General features: G+C 45.2%; 1 protein-coding gene across 5 annotated transcripts in view; it reads left to right on the top strand.

The window, feature by feature from the left end:
* The window catches only part of ULK1 (unc-51 like autophagy activating kinase 1), a 78,655-nt gene that overhangs the window by 9,020 nt on the left and 48,722 nt on the right, over positions 1–20,913 (top strand). For all 5 annotated transcript variants that reach the window (XM_032127637.1, XM_032127638.1, XM_032127639.1 and 2 more), the window contains exons 5-9: positions 8,123–8,155; positions 8,956–8,992; positions 16,318–16,491; positions 18,212–18,285; positions 20,439–20,540. In XM_032127637.1, the coding sequence (XP_031983528.1) occupies positions 8,123–8,155; positions 8,956–8,992; positions 16,318–16,491; positions 18,212–18,285; positions 20,439–20,540 (420 nt within the window). The remainder of the gene's footprint in view (positions 1–8,122; positions 8,156–8,955; positions 8,993–16,317; positions 16,492–18,211; positions 18,286–20,438; positions 20,541–20,913) is intronic.

Genomic DNA, 20,913 nt, shown 5'->3' with positions numbered 1-20,913 from the left:
TGATGTGGTCTTCCAAGGCAGAGTTTCTCAGGTGCAGACCTAAGCATTCTTTGCTTAAGAGAAAGCATCTTAATTGTCTTCAGATGTTACATTTCCTGTCTGAGAAATGTAATAACAAATGTTCACAGCAGAATCCAAGGACAAACCCTGCCCATAGATAGCTTTGGAACCTTGCTGTGATTAGTATATAGCAAAGAGGCACTTTAATTGTGCATTGTCTCCTGCTCTATAACGTGCAGACCTTTAATACTACCATAAACGTAGAGATGCTGTCAAAATGCAAAGTGAGGATCTCAGAGCTGCATTTGTTTACTAAGCAAGGTTGTTTCAAGGGGGGCTGATAGAAGTGAATCAAATTGTGCATCACTGGTTGCTTGGGGCAATAATGTTCAGTCTGGCTGCAGGAGCACCTGGCTTGTCTCCTAGCATCAGAATAACAGGAAGAATTAGGTCAGCTGAGCTGGCATAGTAGGGATCAACCAGACAGTGTGGTTCTGGTGGGGGGAATGAAAGATGCATAATTTTAAGTCATTAGAGATCCCATTTAGCAAAGCATCTTACACATCTTCGGGACGGGGGAGCCTCCCAGCCAGCTCTGTGTGGGTGGGAGGCATTGGTGGCCTGGGGTGTGAGAGCTGCTGGTGTGATGGGGACCCCAGGGACCGCAGGGAGTGGTGCCAGGCAGGGCTGGGAGGCAGCCCAGGGGCTGTCAGGTGGGCTCTGCATGTCCCCGTGGGTGCTGTGTCACCTCATGTCCCTGTGGGTGCTGTGTCACCTCACCTGCGTGCACCCCAGCCATCGGGAGACTCTCTTTCTTCATTTGCATTCGATGCTCTTTTCATTTGGTTGGCAGTTGTAGCCAGCATACTAAATATGTTAAAAAGGGCTCATTTCTCTGTTGTTTAAATACTGCAGATTCGAGCTCATGTTTCTCTGGCTTCCAGTTACTGGATTTTTTCCCTTCTTAAATTAAGAGTGTTTTTAGTTGAAAGAAAACTCATGCTTTTTTTTCTTTATACTCCTTGTTTCCACACCTTTGTGGTAACAAGTGTGTTTGTTTTCTTAAATCTGGTGAATGAAGTATGAAATAAATAGATGGAAAAGAAGACTTGCAAAGGCCAGTCACTCAGGCAGCTGCCATAGAAAACCCCGGGGAGGTTGGACCTCTAATTTTCAGAGTTGCTTAAAAAAAGAAAAAGCCACAAAAAACCCCAAACCAAAACAACTCTTGCAGAGTATCAGATTTTGTTTGGTATATACCATTAAAAAACAAGCAATTCCCAACTTTATCGGTGGGAGTACATTAATCGAACTAAAATCAAGCCTCAGGACTTAGTCACTTTGCTTGTATTTGCACATATCTCAATAAATTAATGTGTCTCAATGAGTGTGATTAAAACTGAAATATCCACCTCAACCCACAGCTCTCCCCCCACTACCCCTGCTCATTGGGCAGGCTCATAAAATGCAGCTTTTATGTATTCCAGTACATGTGACTGAGCTTAAGGTAATGGGGAATTCAACCTTAAATGTTCAGTTTATAGTATGGCTGTGATACAGGAAGGAGATGAGGAATAAATACAAAAAAGCAAATCTGATCTTGATTATTTTTATCATTGTTGTTAGAATTCTGAAGTTTCCTCTCTTGATAGCATTAACGTAATGCATTGCCATTTGCACAGGAGCTTGCTTTTGTTTGAAAAAGCTTCTAGATATTAATCTGCCTGTTGGCAAAGGGGTAACTACTTCCTTCCACCCCATGTCAGAAAGCCCAAACTCTTCAGGATTCTGCTGCTCTTTTATCTTCTACATTCTCTTATCCTTGCTGCAGCTGCTGCAGACAGATGTGGCCTGCATTCTGTGGTCTTGGGGCAGTGGTGTCTCCCCAGGAGCTGGCTGGGGGGGCCCAGATGCTGTAGGGAGGTGCAGTGTTACCCCCAGAGCAACGTGACTGCTGTAAGAAGGGATTGCTTCTCAGTGTTCCAGCAGCACAAGTCTTAATTTGCTCTGATGTGCATGTTTTTGGTCTTGCCTCAAAGCTCTGTGACCTGTGAAACCCAGCACTTTGTTTCTGTACCCCATTAGGACATGAATCCCATACTTTGGTTTCTGTGGTTAGGCTCGGTGGCGGCTCCAGCTGTGACCTGCTGTAGTGTGCTGCTCTGCAGAGGCCCCATCTGCCTGTGAAGGAGAGTCAGGTTTTTTCTGTCTGAGCTCTCTGCAAGTGCTGTAGCCATCAGTCATCCAGCAAGTGCATTGGGTCTCAGGGCTTTGGTCGAGGCCAGCAGTGCGCTTTGTGAAGCCCAGCAGCAGGGCTGTGACCAGCACCACCACTGCCCCTGCCTGGGGGGATGGCTGGGGCTGGGCTGAAGGAACCTGCTGGAAGCTCATGTCCAGTGGAAGGGATGGTGAAGTTTCTTCAGATCATTGGAAGGCTGAGCTGCCTCACCAGCCGTGCTCCTGTCTGGCTGTGGTGGTATGAGCTGCCTGGCAAAGAGCAGCTCCATGGACATGACGTTGTCCTGTTTATTTTCGAATGTCATGGAGGCAGACTTTAGAACTGTTGCCAGGGGGATGGGAAATACTCTCCCTCCCTTCCTGAAGCCTGTGTGGTACCAGGGAATGGTTTTCCTGCTGTTTTTAATCTGCCCTGAAGTACAACCTGTCCTGAAACAACTCATCCGTTTTACAACGGAGAGTACGGTAGTGCCTGGAATGGGGCGATGCTGACCCTTGGCATCACTGTTCTTCCAGTTCTACAAAAATCTGCCTGCTGCATGGCCACCCATAAGCCATTTTTGTGCTGCAGGGCCTCCTGCTTGCTCCACATCCTAGAGCAAGCTGGCAGGTCAGAAGGAAGCAGAAAGCAGTCAAGGGCCAATGCAGAAGTTTGTGGGCCTCGCCAGGTCTTGTTTCTGATGCTTACTCCATGGGATCTACATTAAGAAATTAGAAGCCCTCATTATTTTGGAAAGTCACAGATGTGCTGACTGTGGAAATAATGCTTTCCAGTCAGCAGCAGCAGGTTTTACCATTCTTCATCTGAGTTAATTGTTGTTTCCTAAATTGGAAGCCTGCTCAAAATGTTTTTGAGTTCCTTATTGAGGAGGTTCAGGAGGAGTGAGGAGGATAACGAGGGCCAGAGAACAGAAACACAGGAGGCTCTGAGACCTGTTTTTCTTTTCACTTGGGGTCAAAAGGCATGTGAATATCTTCTAGCTATTTGCTTTAGATTGGTTTTCCAAAGGGTGAGCACTGATAGGTTTTCCCACACTTCTGATTGATGTTGCTATTGTCCCTTATCTTGCTTCCGTTCCAATAGTTGCATCAGAAGATAATTCTTGCACAGCATGACAGTTTTCCTTTCCCTCTTCAGAGCCTGCTCAAGCCAAGGTGTGGCCCACAGTGAAACAGTACTAAGAGATTTTACTTTTTAGAAAGCTTTTTCCCCTCTCCTGAGAACGGCAGGTTTTTTTCCAAACCCAGTTGGCTTGGGAGCCCCTGCCTGAGCTAGGGACCTTCCAGGTGCCATTGGCCTAAGAACTGGCTTCCGTAAAGCAAAGTTGTGTTTGTTACGGACTGTGTTCATGACTCCAGTGCCACTGTCAGAAAGCAGTGACTGGAGACCATAGGTCAGAAGGGCATTGGCTCCATGAGATCCTGCTGGTAAAACAGGAAGATGTGGTGTGCAGTGGTTCTGCTGCAGTGAGTGGGGGAAGTAGCAAAGAAAAAAGAAATGGAAAAGCTTAGCTTTCAGTTGGTGTTGAGTTATCTTCCACTGTCAGACCCTCAGCTTTATGTTATGCTTCTGTTGTGTTGATGCAGTTGGTTAAGTCCTGGCCCTGCTTGGAGAGATCCATGTGCAGCAAATTATCTTTGCTTGGCAGCATCTCTGGGTGCTGTTGGAGAGGTAGTATTGAGCAGCTCGTGGGAGATATCTCCTGAGAGGCACAAACCAGGAACCTCTGCCATCACAGGGATGGCAGCAAACATCCAGGAGAGTAATAGAAGTAGTTTTGAGACCTGAGTGCATATGGTTCCTCTGCGGTAGGCAACAGGAGCCTTGTCAGGCCCACAGTGCTCTCAGCACATGGGAGTAACCCTGGAGCTACCGTCATCTTCAGTGTTCCTCCTGCATCCCCCAGTTGCCCTAGAAAAGAGGCCTTGTGTGAGGTGGAAGTCATTCTTTGCTGGTTTTACCCCAGAGTCCTACACAGATTGGTGAGAACACTGCACTGCTGAGAGAATCTGGGGAGTGTTGTGTAATCACATTTCCAGTTTTTTCCGTCCTTGAGCACCTTTTTAAACTTGGTGGCAGGCTGAGTGCAGGGGTAGAGTGCAGAGGAGGATTTTTCTAAGGAAAATTCCTCTCTGAGACTTTTTAAGCTGTGGTAGGAGGATGACTAACTGTGGGTACACCCAGACATTTCCCTTTGGACACACCTAAACACACTCTTTCCAAGAAGAGGATCATGCCACCTTCCAGTATGGGTGGAGAGAAAATTTAAAGGGGGACAGGACTGTTGGGTATTAATGTCCATAATGCCATGTCTCCTGGTGTCACAGTGAGGAATTTTAACAGAGAAGAGTCTTGGGGTGATTTATGGTGTATTGCCAAATGAGGTTTCTTCATTTCTTTGTCCTCCATCAGCAGATGTGTGTTATTTGTAGACAGCAGTGGCTGTTGCCTATTTTTACACTCAATTAAATTGTAACTTCATCACTGGGGCCTCTGCTGCAAGAACAAGTCAGGCAATGATCCAGACTGATTAATTATCAGCGTAATGCCTTTGGCAGGGGCGTTTTGCTGCTATTGTGGGGCATGGTCAGGGTACTGCTGCCCTTTGTGATGACAGGAAAAGTTAGGGGGTTGTGTCTGTTGCTGTTCCCTTCATTGAGTTTGTTTAATGACAGGATTAGGCTTGGCTGCACGGATTGGCACATGTGAATAAGAGGTCCAAAGGAAATTATTGGTAGCACTTCTTGAACATAATCCTCTGCAGAAATACAGCAAACTGTAATACTTTTCTGGATGTGAAAACGAGTGGGTTGGGCATTTTGCTCTGGTTTTCAGAGAAACCGGTAGCTTGCAAATTTTGGCTTGCAGTATTTTTTTCCTTGTTTTGTTAATGAACAAATCATAGTGGAAGGATAAAAATGGACAAGAAGTAGTTTCTGCTGCTGAATCAGCTTGGAGAAGTCCACCAGCCTGTTTGAGAAACCAGAAGTGTCTTTAGACAGCTGAATCTATTTTAACCACAGTAAGCTCTACTGGCTTTTTCCAAACGAGAGCTTGTTTCTGGGACCCTTCTTGAAATAAATGTTTTGTTGGAAAAATTTTACAAATCTCTTTCTCGTAAGTGGGTTTTGAAATGCTGAAACTGCAAACGTGTAAGTTTGTTCTCCCGGCTACAGGCATCCGTGGTCTGAAAATACCCTTGCTAGATGTTCCTCTGCTGCTGTGGGTGCAGTAGGGAGGCCAGTTCTGCCTGGTGAGGCTGAATTTTCAGAGAGTGCTGTTGCCAGTGATGGCTGGGGGAGCCAGACTTCTCTCCTAGAAGCCTTTCAGGCATTGCCCTCTTATCACACCAACACAGAGTGGAGAGAGAAAATCACCAACCACCAAGGTCATGTTGTTGTTGGGGAAGTCAAGCAGAGCATCTCCCTTGCCTGTGCAGGTCCTTGTTTAACCTTGGTCGCTGCACACACTGGCTGCCAAAAATCAATGAGTTCCTCAATGATGTTTGTTTGCAGAGTCTTTAAATAATGTAGAGTGGAAAAACAACCAAACTGCACAGTGTACATTAGCTGTTGGCTAATAAATTATTACAAATATCTGCTGGACTTGGTTTGTGTAAGCTCTGGTTCCTCTTCGTTTTCTCTGTATGTAAAAATACACTGAGTTTCCCCAAACCCTGCTGGCACTATACATATTAAAGTGCAGAGTTACTGAGCTGCAATGATCACAGCACGTTTAGCCAAGAAGTGTCCATGAAAACTGCTTCTGTGGCAGTGATCAACTTGGTCTGGGCTGCAAAAACCACTTCAGACACTTCCTGTGTGCCCAGCAGTTGCCCTGTGATGGGTTCCCTGAGCAGCTGCACTGCACTTCTGGTGTATCTTGTATCTTCTGGTACATCTGGGGCTGGAGTTGCTGCAGAAGTGAAAGTCCTGGGTGTCTTTTATCAACCTTGGCTTTTTGCTGTTCCTCCTTAGGACAGCAGGAGCTGGTGGGCTTTGAATGCTCCTGAGAATCCTCCCTTAGTGCTTTGTCATGTGCAAAGCTTGTGATGATGCTTGGGGTTTTCTTCTTGCACTGCTTCCCTGGGCTGGTGCTTTTAACCACAGACTGGTTTCCCACTTCATCCCAAGTGTGTATGAAATTGATTGACTTAATGCGTGCTGCTCTCAAATGCAGAGGCTGAAAAACAAAGCCTGTTTAAAGAAGTGTTTGTCATGCAAGGAAGTGCAAGAAACACTTTCTTGAAATATCATAGAAAATTTCTTTTTGAACAAACAAGGGGACTTCAAAAGGCTCAGCTGGACTTGGCAGTGAGAACAGCTGTAAGAATCGAGAGTGGCCTCGGGCTCTGGTGGACACTGGAGCCCTCCAGGGAGGGTGGCCACTTCCCCTGCAGCTGTGGCTGAGTCTCTCAAGTCACAGGTAATTCAGCTTCCTCCTCTCTTCCTCCAACCAGTCTTCAGCAAACATCTGGAAACCCAGATTTCACATCGTGAGGTTAAAAGAGAGTGGAAGAGAAAGCGAGAGGTGCTGAGGACTCCAGGCATTGACAAAGGCAGGGAATTTGGTACAGGCTTGATGGGAAGCAGAGTCCTGTGGGCAGACCAGGGTGAAAGGGCAGGGAGCAGACAGTGCAGACTACTTGGAAACTTTACAGCTGGTAGGGTGGATGCTGGGGGTTTTGAAATGGTTTGGGTCAGAAGAGGAATCAGGTGCTCAGGTATCTACACAGCCTGTGAGTAAAGTGATGCTGCCCTGGAGCCCTGGAAATGGAATCTCTTGCTCTGCCTCTGCTTTCAGGACTTCTCCACTCACCCAGGCAGTTGCTTCATGTGAGTGTCCCCAGCTGGGCCTTTGAGTTTAGGAGTGACTTCTAGCTTACAGGTTTTATGTAGTAGGTCTGCTTCTGGCTGACTTCTGTTTCAACAACAGGATTTAGTCCTTTGGCCTCCTGGGCCTACCCAGGGTTGAAATATTTGGCTGTTTTCCTGTCTGTTCTCTGGCACTGGTTTGGTGGCTCTGCTAGACATGTGCCAGGCAGCCAGTGGTGTCACCACGTGCTGCACAGCCGCCAAAGTTCCTACTGTGGCTCTGTGGTGCTGTATTTTTGTGGGACACATCTCTGCACTATCCTGTGGCTTGTACCATGGATATATGCACGTTTCCCAAGGGCTGGGGAAGAGGGTCAGCTAAGGCAGGAGGTGAACTCCCAAGATGGTAAGAGCATCACAGTGTAGCACCTGTAGTGAACTTAGGAAGATGAGCATTTGGCCTGGACTTTGCTGGTGTTGACCCCTGTTAGAATCCAGAAAGCTTTAGCCACCTGATAATGGCACTGTTAAGGCATGTAGAAAACTTGGTTGGCAAGTGTTATGTTTTTTGTCTGAGATCTTTCCTTTTTGCCCTCCAATGGAAGGTGAGTCTCTTGGGCACTTTTCAGCTGCGGGGTTGAATTGCAAGTCCTGAAGTTGTGCTGCTCTTATCTTTCTGTTCAGCCTAGTGCTGCTCATGTGGGCACTGCTATAAAGGGCCAAGTTAAATGTGGAAATGATTAAGGCTCTAAGATAGCAGTGTGGCAGCATCTGTGTTGTGTGCCACTGTTAATCCCTGGAGCCCAAAAGGACATGGAGACCCAAGGCACAATACAGGAGATCAGCTTGGTTAAACAGATGCACACTCACAAACCAATAACATGCTTAAATACCTGGCATTTTCAAAGTAAGCAGTCTTCCAGGAATTAACCTAATAATGTTTTTACCCTTTCTTCAGTCTGACTCATAGCAGAGAACAGATGATCTGTTTAAAAGGTAATACAGCAATTAAATGTCTGAAATATTTCAGTGCATAAATCCCTTATTTTTCCATTTTCTATTTCCCCAGGAACTGGCAAACTCTGTCTACTTGGTTATGGAGGTGAGTGTGTCTTTTTCTTTCTTTTTTTTTTTTTACCTCCTTTCCCTCCCTCTTTATCTTTTTAAATTTTTTTCAACTTGTTTTAAGCAGATGAGCGTGTTTCACAAGTGGTGCTTTCTGCTGGCAGTCTCACCTGTGAGGCTTTACTAATCTAATCTGCAGCTCTGGCCTTGGAGAGTGTGGGTGCAGAGAGCAGCCAGGGGATTTTCCATCTTGCTGCTCTCAGAAGGTTGTGCAGGCACAGGCTTAAGCAGTCAGACACTGAACCTCAGGCGTCAAAGGGGTGCCAGGGGGGGAGTGTGTGTTACAGACATACACCAGAGAGAATGTTCTGGACACAGCTTACCTGCAAAGCCTCTGAATGTTTCACTTCCTCTGCAGTTTTCACTCTGAGGTCTTGTTGACTTTTCTTAATGATGTGGAACATTGATGTGAGGAGTTTCAGTTTTCAGCTGTGTCCACTCCCAGGCTTTTCTCAGCCAGCTTTCTGAGGTCTCCAGTGGTGACCCCTCTGCTTTGTTCTGGTTTTACCTTTCTCTCTGATGTGCTTGAACATGGTTGTGCACAAAAGCTGCTTAATGCTGGTGTATCATCGTGCAACATGACATTTAGGAGAAATAGGGCAGGAGAGAAACCCACAGGAATGGAGTTTTCCCTGCTAACTTTTGAATATGTATTTTGACGTGTGATAATTTATGTTTAAATACTGTGATAAGCCTGCCATCCTACTGAGGTTTACTGGTTCTCTTTTTAATCTTTGATTTGCCCTGTATTAACTGAGCTTTCTGTTGTGTTTGCAGTACTGTAATGGCGGTGACCTTGCAGACTATCTTCACAGTAAGTACAACAGCATGGAGAATATCCTCTGTGAGGTTCACCCTCTGTAATCATTGGAAAACTGAGAATCCATGACAATAAAAGCTGGTCTAGTAGTCCTTTCTATGTAGGTCAGTAGTGACTGTTGTCAGTAGTTACATATTTTAGTTACAATGGCCTTATAGGTTAAACATATTTCAACACTGCTAGGGACATGGTTTGTCTTTTTTTGGTCACTGGCAAAAAGCTATTTATACTCAAGCCTTGCAGTTCTGTAGTGTTGGATTAAAATAAGATCCCAAGAGTATATTCTCCAAGTTTACCCCTAAGGTGTTCCCACATCTAGGGCAGAACATATTTCCTATTTCAGCACATTGAGGATGGCTGTGGTGTAGTCAGCAGTGCTGGGAGGGTGTCGAAACCCACTAACTTTAGGGTCTTCTGGAGGATATAGCGCAGGTATCTGGGACTGTGGTGCCCTGAAGAACCTTTTGGTGAGACTCAGGGGTGTCTTTGCCTTCAAGGCAAATGAAATATGCTTTGCAGGTCATCCAGCTGTATTGCTAGGACTCAGGCAGTCCCCCAGGGTGTCTTTCAGTGCAGCACAGGACCTTGGCCTTTGTGAAAATCACCTTGCACCTCAGTACCTAGAACAGGTAGGGGGATAACATGTTTAACAGTATACTTAGCTGCACTCAGACACAGCCCTTATTTTTAATTTTTTTTTCCCCCTGACTGAATTTTGTCCCTTCAAGTAGTTTTCTGGTTGTTTTGCATGTTAACTAGAAGATTACTAAATGTGAAGAGACAATTTTAATCTTATTTCATGTGTGGCTCTGGGTCATGGTTAAACAAAGTTTGTTCAGATTAAAAGCTAGTCAGCTGAATAATACTTCAGGCTCCTTATTGAGGTATGTGATGCCTAGAAATGGCAAAAATTGAGGGATTAAAAGATAAATTTACATTTGCCCTACAGCTAGTGTTGGTGTCCCTAGAATGATAATTTGGAGCTTGATGCAACCATGTCACACTCTTCCTACAGGGTAATGAATTGTATTTGTGGACTTTAATTTTCAGAAAGGGTTTAGTACTTGAAGGAAAAAGAAAGAATATTCTGCCTTTCATGTGTTCTGTTTGTTTAAAGTGTGGGTGAGATAGAAGTGACAGGCATTTGTTTTTTAAAATCCAGGTTTAGTGTGCTTTGTCTTAGATAAGTGTTTTGCTTATGCTGTGCTCTAAAAGGAGCATCTTTGGTGCTGGCAGAATGCTCTTATGAACACCAGGGGAGGGTGGTTTTGTATTTGGTACCTTTTTTTTTTTTTAATGTGAATGCAAATTTTATAAGTAAAATGCTTTTAAAAAATAGTGAAACTTCGGTTTTACCAGTGCATGGGCTTTGAAAGCTACACTTTTTTTAGCTTTCATGCACGTGAAGTGAACCTTGATCTTAAAGCAGTGGGCTGTGCACTTTCATTGGCAAGGCTGTGTGTCTAATTAAGAAATTATAGAAACAAATGACATAAACAAGGATTTATAGAAAATATTTTGGTCTGTACTACTACTTCTGTGTGTACATTGTTGTCTTTTTCCTTCTGCATCTGCCCCCCCCCCCCCCCCCAAAAAAAAAACCTAAAACACACCTCAAGTAAAAAAATTGAAGCATGCAATTAGTTAGGCTGTTAATACAGCTCACTTCCTGGTTTATCACTTGGAATTACTCAGGAAGTTGGTGGCTAGTTTGAGAAAGTGATGATGAGTTGCATTTTCCAAATAAAATTCAGTTTTACCCCAGTTTTGTTTGTTTGAGTGTTACCTGGTGCAAGACTTGATCTTCTTTGCCTGAGTTCATTTAAGAAAGTTAACCTTTTGCTCTGTTTTTACCAATAAAATATTTTGGTTTGGCAACTGTAAAGATTATTGTGACTGGGAAGTTGGTGCTTAGTTTTATTTTAACTCTAAACACTTGTGTGCTGGTTGCCAGTGAAGAGAAACCAGCAGGCACTGATTTCTGGAGGGAGGAGTCAGTAAGGGACTACAGCAAGAAGGTTTAGTTACTCCCATCACTGCCAGAGATCAGGGTCTTCCAGATCCCAAAGCCTAAATAAGAGTGTCAGCTTTCTGCATCCCACCACATGCTCCTCTTCCAGCTTCTGCAGGTGTCCAGGGTGCTTTTGACAGGAATGATTTTTCTCTGAAAACTCATCTTGGAAAGTTTTGATTTCTTCAGTATTTGACTGGTACTCAGGAGGCTCATCTCTGTTGAGCAGTTATTGTGCTGCTTCAGTTATTTTGATAATTGTGTGATGGTGTTTAATTGCAACATCTTTCCCACTGACTCCTTGGACCTTTGTGCTGGTAGTTCCTGTAACACTTAAGCAAGCAGCGCATGCAAATCCCCTGGTTCTCACTGAATGAGTTGCTTGTAAGCTTCCAGATCCATTCTGCCCTCTAATTACAAGCATTAGGCAATATGGTAATTCCATGTTGAATCCAAAGGCACTCTAATTCTCCTTGTCTTCATGACTGGAGGACGTGCATAGGTGCACGTTGCAGTGCACTGTGTGTTTGGCTGGGTTATAGTGTTGGGCAGCCCCATCCCTGTGATACAGCCCAAAAGCTGTGTGTTTGGCTGGGTTATGGTGTTGGGCAGCCCCATCCCTGTGATACAGCCCAAAGCTGTGTGTTTGGCTGGGTTATAGTGTTGGGCAGCCCCATCCCTGTGATACAGCCCAAAGCTGTGTGTGTTTGGCTGGGTTATGGTGTTGGGCAGCCCCATCCCTGTGATACAGCCCAAAGCTGTGTGTGTTTGGCTGGGTTATGGTGTTGGGCAGCCCCATCCCTGTGATACAGCCCAAAGCTGTGTGTGTTTGGCTGGGTTATGGTGCTGGGCAGCCCCATCCCTGTGATACAACCCAAAGCTGTGTGTGTTTGGTTGGGTTATGGTGCTGGGCAGCCCCATGCCTGTGATACAACCCAAAGCTGTGTGTGTTTGGTTGGGTTATGGTGCTGGGCAGCCCCATCCCTGTGATACAGCCCAAAGCTGTGTGTGTTTGGCTGGGTTATGGTGTTGGGCAGCCCCATCCCTGTGATACAGCCCAAAGCTGTGTGTGTTTGGCTGGGTTATGGTGCTGGGCAGCCCCATCCCTGTGATACAACCCAAAGCTGTGTGTGTTTGGTTGGGTTATGGTGCTGGGCAGCCCCATGCCTGTGATACAACCCAGGGCTGTGTGTGTTCTGCTCAGCACAGCTGCTGTGGTGGTGTTGTCCTTTAGTGGTATAATGCAATTTCCCTTCTGGGAGATCTCTGGATGTTGCTTTCACTGGAGGCCATCGTGTATTGAGCTGAGAGTGGCAGATCTCTGCTCTGCGTGGTAGAGCTGTGGGAAGTGTTACAGAAGTGACTGGCCTCTGTACAGGAATAACTGGAATTCTGTGTCCTTGGGTACTCAGAAGGTCAGAGCAGGCAGGTCTGAAATTCCTTCTTAAATTCTGTGAGTTGTCATTGGCTCAGGCTGTTATGGACACTTTTTAAGAGCATATTTGTGACCTTTCTTAAAGCTGTTGCTTTCGTATCATAACAGGGCATTTCTTGGTTTGACCATGACACATGCAGGGAGCTTGGATCTTTCTAGTCTATCCCAAGTGGTGCAGGGACCCTGTTGCAAACCAAGGGTGTGAAGCATTGCTCTGTAGCTTTTCTCCCTCTACAGCCAGGTAATTAAGGTCTAGTCCTATCACAGATGTATCTGCATTAAGTCTTCTGACTTGTACAGAAGATTCCCAGGAGTGTCACTGACCATGCTCTGCATGGGTAGCAGTGGGGTAGGTACAAGCCAGGCCCCAAACAAGTCAGCTTGGTCTCAGACTTCAGTGTGACTTGGATTGGGCCCATGTTAGAGATACTTGTGACACCTGTGGGTAAGAGGAGATGTTCTTTTTCCTAAATAACTTTTCCAAAATGGTGTTGTAATATAACGTCAGTGGGTGTACTCCAGTACATCTACTCTTGGATCAGCTGACAAGGGCTGTTTACTGCAGTTTACCTGGCAGCCTCCTGCAGGTTGAACTTCTCAGAACAAGCTGACCAGGGCACTTCTTAGGTGCTTCATCCTTTTTCTCTGCCTTAAGAGCTCACAGCATGTGGGCCCCACACTGACCCAGAGCAAATATTTGCTCTGATCTACTGACCTGAGCAGCCCAAGGCAGTAAGCAGAGTGCCTCATCACTGAAGTGGAGCCCGTGAAAATAAACACAGGGATATTATTGCTTCTCAGTAATGGCAAAGTAGGGCTTGTGAAACAGCATCCTCTGCAAGAATGTGTTGCTCACCACAGACATCCACAGGGATGCCCAGACTTTAATGCAGGTTTAGTATTTTGCCAGCAGTTTTCTGGTGAAGATGAGAATATCCTCTTTTGACAGGGACTAGACTTACAAGATCCCTGTTTGGGATGCAGCAAGGGAGGAGCATTGTTTTGTTCTCCACTTGTTTGGGTTTTCTTTGGGTTTTTTGATGGCCCCTAAATTCTGGATCTTCTCCTTCCTCTGCTGTTGGTAGCTGGTCTGGGAGAACTTTTGCAGACTAATGTCCTGAAGTCATTGAAAATGTCAGTTATATTTATGTTCCTGTCCTTCAGTTGCAGATTGCTGCTGTCACACAGCAGACTGATGGGCTGAGTGTGAGAGATAAGGAGTTTTGTTTTCCAGTGTTACAGCCTGCTTGTTAATGGAGGGAGGTAAAAGGGTATTGCCTCTACCCTCCCCAAGGAACTGACTACTCCTTCTCTGTTCCTGAGGGCAGAGCCTCAGTTTCCCTGTCCTGCCTTCCTACCTGGATTTGTGAGATTTAATGCTTCCAGAGGATCCAGCAGACTTCTCTGTCTGATTTTGCTGCACTGCAGCATGGTAGCTCCACTCTGCTACTGCAGTTGCCCTGGGCAAATATGTCTGCAGGCCCAAGACACCAGTTCAGATTCTCTGTGCCAGGAAAACAGTTCTTCTGCAGGGCTGAGAACTTTGTACAGACTTCTGTGAAGTAGAAAAGCTTAAAGTCTGCAGAAACAGGTAGTTTAGAAGCCCTATTTTCTATGGATGAATGGATTTTTCTGATCTTGGTAGCAATGTTGTTGTTTTCAATATTATAAAGAGTTAGAATTCACATTAGGGAGGCTCAGCTGGTTTGCTGAGGGCTGATGGCTAGTGCTGTGTTAGCCTTATAGCCACCAAATTATCTAAAGGAGAGGGTAATGCCTTAGAGCCATGGCATGCTCTTGGGACTGCAGGTCAGGACAAGGCTCTCCACAGTTCCTCTGCTAGAGGCAGAGTGTGTTTAGCCAGGAGCTGGTAATTGCCTTCTGCCTTAATAATAAGAATTACCGAGTTTCAAGTCTTGCTTCATGTTTGAGGGAGGGTGATCAGCCTGTCCTTTCCTGGGCCTGAGCTGAATTGGGGAAACAAAACCTTTTGAATTTCTGCTGTTTTGTTTAAAGGTGGTGTTTTAACCATTCCTGAATAGATTTCCTTGAGTATAAATTGCAGAAATACTGCAGAGCCCTTTTGTTGGAGAGAATATTGAGCACAGCTAAGAGATGCTGGACTTTTAATAGACAGAAAATGGTATGGGACCGAGTACATTGAGATATTTCAGCAGGAGGTTGGGGAAAGCGTTGTTAAAGATGAGGCAGTGCTTTCTTCAGAAGATGCAAGTCCATTTTGAAGACTTGCATCTGAGCTGCCTCTTAATATCCTTAAAATCCCTTCACAGAATCTCCCCCTTTTGGAGAGGAGTCTCGTGAACTCCAGCTGAGAGCCAGTTCATGAGGAAAAAGGCTCAGTGAGGGGAGAGAAACTCTATATACATGTGCACTGCTCTCACGTGTTATGAGTCCAGGACCACCTGATAGCCATGGTGACACTTTAGCTGTGCTTGTACCTCCTAGAACAGTGAGGCTTGGGAGTGGTGGGAGTTTAGTTTCTATTCTAAGCACTGCTTAACTTATCTGTGTCCCTTGCTGCTTCCCATCCATGTATTTTAAAAGTTAGATTTTTAATTTCCTGTGTTGTGTTAAAGCTGTGTGCAACCTCAGCTGTGTTTTCATAAGGATTCCTCCCTTCTAGCTGACTGAGTAGAGTGGTGTTTTGAAGCTCCTGCCAGCCTGTTCTAATGTCTTACTAGAGAACAGCTGGGAAAACTCTAATGAAGTCCCAAGTAATTTACAGGGACCTTTTACAAAAGAAATTATTTTATTCAAGTGGAATGGTGCTTGCTTGAAGCCTGACTTGCTCAGTGACTGACAAGGAGGCAGGCTGGTAGCACTGTTGATCCTGGGGTATGTTCAGCAAGCTGTTCCCAGCTTTGGCAAGAGTTTCATATGTATAGCTCTTAAAATAACGAGAGCTGATGTCGCGTTGCTCTCATTAGAAGAGCCAGCTGAAAATGATTTTAATCCCTTCAATATTTATTTTCACACTACGGTCCCTGGGAAGCCTGTATCTCAGGAGAGGCCACTTCAGAGCTTCTATATTGGCAGATTTTGATCACTAATGTATTCTTTTAAAAAACTTGACTTGTGAAAGCATTTTGAAACATTCTTGTTGTATCTGTGGATGTAGTGTGGAGGGTGTCAGGTGATGGTTTGCAGGGGTCATTTGGTAGGGTCTGTTGTTAAGTATTGGACCATGGTTGACCTAAAGACCGGTTTTGGGATTAGAATTCTGGTTTGGTGGTGATGCACAAGGGTTAGGCCTAGACTTGGATTCATACCCCAAAGGTACAGATCCCTGCTGGATGTATGCCCTAACCTACTGTGAATTTAACCTATCAACCCTTCCCAGGTCCCACATGAGCCTTAATGACTCTTGCAGGCGTAAATCCTAATCCTAATTGCCTTTCCTCTTAGCTCCACCTTTAGGCCTAGTCTTTGTGATAAAGCTCTGACCTTGGGTATCCAGCTGCTGTTGACCATAGCTCACAGGCAGCCACAGCCATGCCTGGTGCTTGCCTGGATCTGCCTGGCAGCTCTTGCTGTGGGAAGCCCTAAACCTCAGCAGATGCCACTTTTGGACACAGTTAATAACCCAGATTCAGCACCCAGTGCTGCCCTGAGTTCACCATGAGAGACTCAAGGCTTACAACAGCCCTGACCACAGAATAAGCTGGGAATGCAAATGCTCTCCCTTGTTGCCTGTAGGAATCATTCAGAAATGGTGTGTGGGGAAAAGACATCGTATGTGGGAATAAAATGACAAATTACAGCTAATTGCTGTGAAACTCTGCCCTCTGGGCTCCTCAGAGAACTGGCATTGTAAGTTTTTCATCTGTGGTTGTTTTTTTCCCTCCTCCTCAGCTATGCGGACACTTAGTGAAGACACCATCAGGCTCTTTCTCCAGCAGATTGCAGGTGCCATGAAAATGCTGCACAGCAAGGGCATCATCCATCGGGACTTGAAGCCACAGAATATCCTTCTTTCCTATGCTGGAGGCAGGAAATCAAATCCCAACAACATTCGCATAAAGATCGGTAAGACCCTGCTCCAAACGTCACCCGAAGCACTCAGGAGTTTGGTAATGGATAAGTGGCAAACCTCAATCTTTCTTTGGGGAACTGTCTAGGAGGAGAAAAGCATTGCTCCACTTATTTTAAAAACACTCTAATGTTTTTCATCCTTAGTTCCTCTGCTAAATGTAGCCTTCAGCTGCCTCCAAGCAGTAGGAGCAAAAGCTTTCTGCTCTGCCAGGACGCAGATTTAACACAGAGGAACTGGGCAGGCCTTGCTCCGCTCCCAGTTGAATGGTGCCTCCCTCAGTAAAAACAAAACACCAGCCTGCCCTAATTGGCTTGTAATCTCCAGGCATACCAAGAAATAAGCAGAAGTTGTGACTTTAGTCTTCAGCTTTTAACAGTGATGAGGTTAAATATTGTTGTCCGAAGACCTGACTAGTCGCTCTCCTGGCTGGCCTCAGAGAGTGCAGTGGGTTGTCAGGCAGACCCAAAAGTGGGAGTTTTCCCAGTCTGAACCAGACAGGCTTCTCAGTTGCATCTTGAAGAAATTCACATTCTGCACATCAGGCAAGTGGGACCAGTAGTTGGGACAAGTGCTCCAGAAATCCAGTTACAGAGCACACATATTCCCTGCAGTCCCTCAAAAATAAGATGATATCACCCTCACACGTGAGCTTTTTGGTTACGTTACAACTCAGAGCTGAAGCTGACACCAATTAGGTAAAACTGTTCCTCACCTTAACCTTGTGCTTTCCTTCAGCTGGGAAATGAGGCCCAGTGGAAAAGCTTGAAATGTTGCTGCTTGTTTGACTGAAGCATTTTGATGTGTTCTTTGTTTTGGTTTGGGTTTTTTTTTGTCAAGTGCAGAGTAATTATCTGTGAGGAAGGGATTGGGAGCTGTAAACACAGGCAGGAGGGCTGTGGGCACAACTGCTCTTGGGTGTGATGTAACCTGCAACCCTCCTTCTGCTCCCTGAGGAGTACATGGTCCAGGGAGAATCTGGCTGTACCAGTTCATTAGTGACAGATGACAGTGTAAACAGCTGTGTCAGTGTCCTAGCCTGAAATATCTGGTAACCTTGAGAGAACATCTCAGTATCATACGATCAGATGCTGAGTAACCTGCAGAGGTAATTCGTCTTAGTATTCCTTGTTCCTGGCCCTTCTACTTGCTAAGTGAACTGTGGCTCAGTTTTCTGTCCTAGTGCTGGTATTGGCACTGTTGGTACCCTTCTGAAGGAACAGAACAAGACTCATTTTGGTAGGGCAGGTCTAGAAATGTGGGTAGTGGTGAGGAGTGGTTCCTCCTGGATGTGTTTCACATTACAGCCTTTTCAATGGAGGGGAACTTTCAGTTCCCCAAATGAAAGGCTGAGATCCCAGCAGATGAACTGGCTGGTTATGAACTGGCACATTCTCACTGAAGTCAAGAGAGCTTTCCCAGCTGACATCTCAGAGTGCAGGCAAATGGGTACTGATCCCTGAAAAAGGGATGGGAGTTTGTTCATCTGAGTACTGTGGGGGCTTGGTCTGTGCTTTCGTGGTGTCTGTACTATGCTTTAATAATTAGCACAAGGATGCTGCTGCTCAAGAAGAGCTGTCAAAGTCTTGCTAAGGTGGGATAGAGGCTGCAGGATGGATGAGAAAGGAAGGTAAAGTAAGAAGAATCAACTGGAGAAAGGTGCAGGCTCTCTAGAACTGGTGTCTGCTCCTGACCTACCTCTTTTTCTCTTTGTAGCTGATTTTGGGTTTGCCCGGTACCTGCAGAACAATATGATGGCAGCAACATTGTGTGGTTCACCCATGTACATGGTAAGTGTGATTTGCCTACAGGTTTTTCTGTGTTGTTCTTGCTTTGCCCCCCAAAAGGACGGCTTTGTTTTTCTCTAGTCTTTCCCCCAGAGGTGAAATTTTATTTACTTGTCAGAAACCAGCTGTTGCACAGGGAGATTGCTGAAGTTCTGGCTGCTGCTAATGTCGGACAGCAGGTGCCTGTGTTGCTATGTAACTTCCAGGTGAGATGTGGATAAACCATGCTTCCAGGATGACTGCTTAGACTGTGAAACTGATGTGTATAAGAAACCAAACTGATCCCTTTTGCCTTCTTTGTACTTCCCACTCTGGGGTCGGGTTGTGATGAGGTGATCTCTTATTTGTGCTCATGGCAGCAGTCAAGGTCTCGGTGTCACATCAAGTCAGTAAAAGGAAAAATGACAAAACTAGACAGAAATAAAAATGTCAAAGCCAGACATGTTCCTGGGGACGTGGGTGTCTGAGCTCAAAGTAAAAAGGTGATGTGAGTCAATTTCAGTTGAAGTTTTTACAGGTGTCCTGGGGCAGGAGGCACCTCATTTCAGACACAGTCTAATCCACTCTCAAGTTTTTTTGTCTGTAGTCTTGGGGCAGAGTTAGGCTGGACTGTGCTGCACTGCACAGGCATAGTGCCTTTGGTAGTTCCACAGTACTGACTCAAGCAAAACACACTTCCTCTCTCTTTCCTTTTTTATAAAGCCTGATGTTTATTTGAACTATGCTATATGTGAAGATGATGTAACTCTCCTCTCCTGTGAGAGTTTCCTGAATTGTCTATTTTTAGTGATACTTTTTCTTTCAGAGTCTCTTGTGAAAGTAATTGAAAACACCCAGCTTATTTTTTGAAAGGGCGGGAGGAAACTAGTGATGATATTTTTTCTATTTGTTTTTTATTTTTATTTTAAACAACACTGGATGTTACAAGAAATTCCGATGTTTCATATTGTTCTCTGTTTATTGATGGATTTGAAGGAAGATGGGAAGGGAGGGTTCAATTGGGATTTAGGGAGTGTTCTGAATTCTGTCCCTACTGCTATTGTTGGTCTTGTGCAGGAGCCCTGGGAACATCTGCTGGCAAGGCAGGACTTTATTCCCTGCTTTAGCTCACAGCCTATTGCTGCTTTGTTTTATTTTGCTCTTTTAAAAAAACAAAGGTGTTTTACCCCTACCAGAAGGAGCTTTCTGTCTGAACCCCAGTATGATCCATGCCACGGCAAAGACTTGAAATCTCCATGTGCAGTTCTTGTCCTACTTCCTTGGCTTTGTTTGGTGTCATGCCTGCTTCCCTTGGGGACAGACTGAGCTCCTGTCCACAACTTGTTTGTTGCCTTTTTTTTTTTTCCATTACGTGTGGCCTTTACTTCTAACAGAGCTGAAAAATTGATCCTGTTCCATGCTGGCAGCACTGCAATGAAATCTGTAGTTATAAACACGTGGGATTAGCCAGCCTGCCCTCCTGTCCCTCCTCTGCTGCTGCTCCTGAGGCTCTGCCTGCTGAGCCAGGGGCTCTGGGGGCTTGCACTGTCTCCAGCTTCTGGAACAAGCCTGGGAGGGAGCAGCTGAGGGCACAATGTGGGATTAGAAACCAGAGTCTGAGGCACAGCAGGGCTCAAGCTGTTGGACTGGAACACTGCCTTTGAACCCAAACTGTGACCTTGGCCCCAGGCCCTGGAGCTTAATTAATGTGCTGCCATCTTGGGCTAAATGAGGGAAGTGCCCAAGTGGTGCAGCTCAGGATAGAGGCTGGAATTTACCTGTGCTGTGGGAGCCTTTGCTGCTCTTGGTGCTGTTTGTTGCTTTGGTTGAGAAGATCTGTTTATGGTTTCAGTGGGGCTTCTTCTGGTGGATTCAGCAGAAAGTGGTATACTGGGAGAAGGGGAAGTACTGGGTTTGCCCAAAATACACAATATATACAAGGATGTATTTTTGTCTTCTGAATGAAAGTGTCTGCTTCCCCCACTTAAATAGGGAAGTGGCCCTTTCAATGTAGTGTTAACAGTCTTACTGGGAGTAAATCTTTCATGGTTATTGAGGAATCTAGCTCAAGAGATTTTAAAGCATAATAGTGACTTCTCTTTCTTGGAGTTGCTTAAAAAAACCCAAACCAAACTACTTCTTTTTATAAAAGAAGTTTCCCTTCTCTCCCCCAAAAGGCACCAGAAGTCATTATGTCACAACACTATGATGCCAAAGCTGACCTCTGGAGTATAGGAACCATCATTTATCAGTGTCTAACAGGAAAGGCTCCTTTTCAGGTGAGTTGCTTAGATTTGATGTTTATGACTCTCTTGCTTTATCTCTTTTTTTCCCTTTTAATCCAGTTACTCTAAGGCTTCTGTCATCTCTAATATCAGCTCACACAGATCCAGCCTCATGAAGGTCTGGCTGCCCAACACCTCAACAGTGTTGTGTTTTGTATGTTGTAATGCTGGATGTGTTACTAGAATATGACTCTTCTCTGGGCTGTATTTTATTGAAATGCATTTCCCAGTTATAAGAGCCAAGGGAAGGGTCTCTTACTGAGAAAATTACCATGAATCAGTTAAAGTAGTGGGGTTTTTTTTAGGCCTACACTTAGAAAATCAGTTTCTATTTACAACTGTAACCAGTGTACAATTTATAATTGTA

This window comes from Corvus moneduloides, chromosome 18 (genome assembly GCF_009650955.1).
Source record: "Corvus moneduloides isolate bCorMon1 chromosome 18, bCorMon1.pri, whole genome shotgun sequence".
NCBI classification, from domain to species: Eukaryota; Metazoa; Chordata; class Aves; order Passeriformes; family Corvidae; genus Corvus; species Corvus moneduloides.
Note: the sequence above shows the minus strand (reverse complement) of the source record. Positions and strands in the feature narration are given on the sequence as shown.